Source organism: Vombatus ursinus, unplaced genomic scaffold (genome assembly GCF_900497805.2).
Source record: "Vombatus ursinus unplaced genomic scaffold, bare-nosed wombat genome assembly UNPS02014847.1, whole genome shotgun sequence".
NCBI classification, from domain to species: Eukaryota; Metazoa; Chordata; class Mammalia; order Diprotodontia; family Vombatidae; genus Vombatus; species Vombatus ursinus.
The window spans coordinates 45,359-48,911 of NW_020954625.1; the positions used below are offsets into that span (position 1 = coordinate 45,359).

Sequence of the window (3,553 nt, forward strand, 5' to 3'; positions counted from 1 at the left end):
AGAAGAAGAAGAAGAAGAAGAAGAAGAAGAAGAAGAAGAAGAAGAAGAAGAAGAAGAAGAAGAAGAAGAAGAAGAAGAAGAAGAAGAAGAAGAAGAAGAAGAAGAAGAAGAAGAAAAAGCAGTGAGACCTCCCTTTACCACACAAATCTGCAATGGAGATATTTTTAAGCTCAAACTATGGTTCTAGTAGCAAACTTTGCTTCTGTCCTTTATTCAAGTACAAAAGAAACTCCCATATCACATATTCCATATTCCATATAATTATGCAGTTGAAGAGGTATCACTTATATAATTCTGTCAAAGGACATGACGTTAACCTGACATTGTCTGTTCTGGATGCAGATAGGGTGACTCTTTGTAATCATTGGGTCACTTCCTTGATGTTCACTGAACATCTTTATGTTGATCTGTTATCAAAATTTGTCAAAAATTGATATAAGGCTCCTTGCCCTTTATTTTGCAGACTATTTTTTTCTCTTTTTGAAATTTGGCTTTGAAATTATTTGAGGCGAATGGCTCCATAAGACATCAAGAAATAGTAAAACACAGTCAAAAAGTGGAAGGAGGAGAAAGCAGGAGCTTGGGCAATCAAGAAATGTCTAGAGACCTTTCTCTTCTTATTTCCAGGACACTGGGCTCTTCTGTCTCCTGCTACATATCTGGCTGCTTATTCTCAATCCCTATTGCTGGATCATCATACATCTCCTGCCCACTAAGGCCCTTTTCTTTCCACTCCCTTGGAGATCTCATGAACTGCCATCACACTCTCTGACCAGGTGATCTCAGCACCAATGGTTTCTAAGCACAAGACTCCAACAGCTAGATGACTAGAATTTATCACTTTTGAACTCCAGGCTCACATGGCCAACTGCTTATAAGTGGTTTCTCAACCTGGATGTCCAGTTGACATCACAAATATAACAGGTTCATCATGCAAGTAATATGTTTTTCCCTAAAACTACCCCATCCTCCAAACCTACCCACGTCTCTTGAAGGCATCCAAAAAGTAGACTTCTCTAGAAGGCATTTCCATTCACTTTGATAGCCATATACTTATATTTAACTTTTCATTCTTACTTTCTATACATATCCAATTGATTATGTTCAAGTTGGGTAGATTATATTTTCATGTCTCTGACATTTGTTCTGTCTTGTGTCTTCACTTGTACACTGACTGGATTAAGACCCTCATCCCCTCTTAATTAGAATATTCCAATAGGCTAGTGAGACAGGCACCCAAACCAGCTAACACAGCAAGTCACTCTGCAGGAAAGAGAAGATGGAATGTGGCAGACAAGTCAAACCACTCCTAAGTTCCCTTGGAAACTGATGGAGATAACCCAGAACTATGACTCAAGAGCATTTGTGATCAGTCCTTTCACGTCAGTGATTCCTATCCCTAGATCATTGGCTCTGCTTCCAACCTAGGCCTAACAGTTGTCCTTTCAATGAGAAGCAATGACTGTGATCAGTCTTATCGACCTTCCTCACCACCACCACTACCAATTATTAAACAACTGACCCTAACAAGCAGGGAAGCCCAAGATTCCTGGGAGTGATAGCCCAGCCCTGCAGACCACTGTTCCTACTTCCATCCCAGACTCCCACAACATCGGCCCTGGAAGCAATCCTCTTGAAACTTCTTCTGTAGGTGCTGAAGCCACAGCTACTGAAGACTAGAAAAGAAAAATCTGACCGTCAAGTCCTGGGCGCTATCCAATGGTTCTGTATCAGAAAAGATATGATATTTATCAGTGGAATTGACATTAAATGTTCTGCATTACTATCAGTTTTTTTTTTAATTTGCCCTAAGGTGGACCTGCACAACTTGTGGCCTGTGGGCTATAAGACAAAGGATTTTGGGTGGCCCAAAAAATATAGAGTATGTTTTCCTCTACATTTTTGTGGGCCACCCAAAATCCTTTCATGGGTCACAGGTTGTGCAGGCATGCCCCAAGGACCACAAGGATTTTCTGACTGACATGCAGCAGAAACCTCTTACTCTGTGCTATCTCTACAATATTGAGCACATAGTAAGTATTTAATAAATGATATTTTCATACATTCTTTCAATGACCTCCAAATTCAATCCCCTGCTTCTAGTATTTCTCCTTTTCATTGAACAACTTAATATTCTTGTGGCATAGTTCTGCCCATGCCATTTCTCAAAAGTCTGCAGAAGTCTACTGCCTCTGTGACATGGTACTTAAATGCTTCCACAGCTGGCTCCAACCTAATTGTCCAGATTTATTTTGTATTACCCCTCATCCCAAACTTCACATTCTTGCCAAACTCCCTTGCTGGCTATATTATTTCCCAAATCTTTGCCTTTGCCTAGATTGTCTCCCATGCCTGGAATTCATTCCCCCTTCTCTTCCAATGAGAATCTGTTACTCCCTTCAAGGTCCAGCTCAGGGGTTCTCTCCTACTTGAAATTTTTTCAGGTCCCCCAATTACTAGTGCATTTTCTGTCCTCTAATTACCTTCTGTTAACTTATCTATGAATTTCTTGTATCCTTCTAGTAGAATGTAAACTGGAGGAAAGGAACTATTTCCTTTCAAAGAGAGATTGTTTCATTCACATTATGTTTCTCTCCTTTGTCTGGCAAAGTGCCTGGCACATAGTAGGTACTGAAGAAGATCTCGTTAATTGATTGATTTATTCTAACCTTTGTATCACGAGAGCCTAGTATGATGCATTACAAAGGGTAAAGATTTGGTCCTGTTGTTGAATTTCTTCTTCTGCTACCAAAGTTTTGACAAAATAGTTAATGTATTCCTGACATCAGTGCTAATGCAGACGTTATTCATAGAGCCCTTGACTCATACCATCCATGACCTAGGACTCTAAATCACCATGAGTCCTGATTCAATTATTCATTTGAAGCCTTTGTGTCTCCCTCCACAAACCAAGCAGCTAGAATCCTAACCCCAAATCCAGTCCCTTTACCTGTGAGAATGATGCAGTGATGTTCTTGAAATCCAATTGCAGGAGGTTGCCAATAAAAGGAAGAGGAATGGGACCTGGTGGGAGTTTCCCCTTTTTGAATCCTTGGCTCCATAGAATCAAGAAGATCAGAAAAAGGACACAAACCAGGAGGGTAGTCGTGGTGAGTCCCCAAGGATCCATTGCCCTGAGAGACAGGCTTACAGCCTTCAGGTGTAACAATTTGTTTGTCATACTTTTATATTTATTGGTAGAAAACAAGGGGCGGCAATGGCCAGCCAATAAACATATAGTCCTTGTAGGCAAACAGGATTAGTTGTTCATTGACTTTGATAACTTTAGCAAACAAGAGATAATTAAGGATATTTTTACTGATTTGTTGCTTTGGAATCTGTGCCTGACTCTAACCTGGCACGAAAGTGCACAGGAAAGTAGGGGTAGGGAAGTATTTTGTCCAGCTGACCTTGTTGGGGGCCCTGGGCTGTCAACAATCAAATTTCTGTTGGCCTATGGGAGTGTGTTGAGCTAAGGAGAGCAAATATCCAAATTCAACCTGAGAGGAGGTGGTTATAGAGTCCAAATTCTAAGATCTTGCAGACTTGACAT

At 40.6% G+C, this 3,553-nt stretch overlaps 1 protein-coding gene across 1 annotated transcript in view; it reads right to left on the reverse strand.

The window, feature by feature from the left end:
* Positions 1–3,152, reverse strand: part of LOC114026804 (cytochrome P450 2C23-like) — a 33,815-nt gene extending 30,663 nt beyond the window's left edge. The window contains exon 1 of the mRNA XM_027840522.1: positions 2,951–3,152. Coding sequence (XP_027696323.1) covers positions 2,951–3,130 — 180 coding nt within the window. The 5' untranslated portion in view covers positions 3,131–3,152. The remainder of the gene's footprint in view (positions 1–2,950) is intronic.
* Positions 3,153–3,553: the final 401 nt, after the last annotated feature.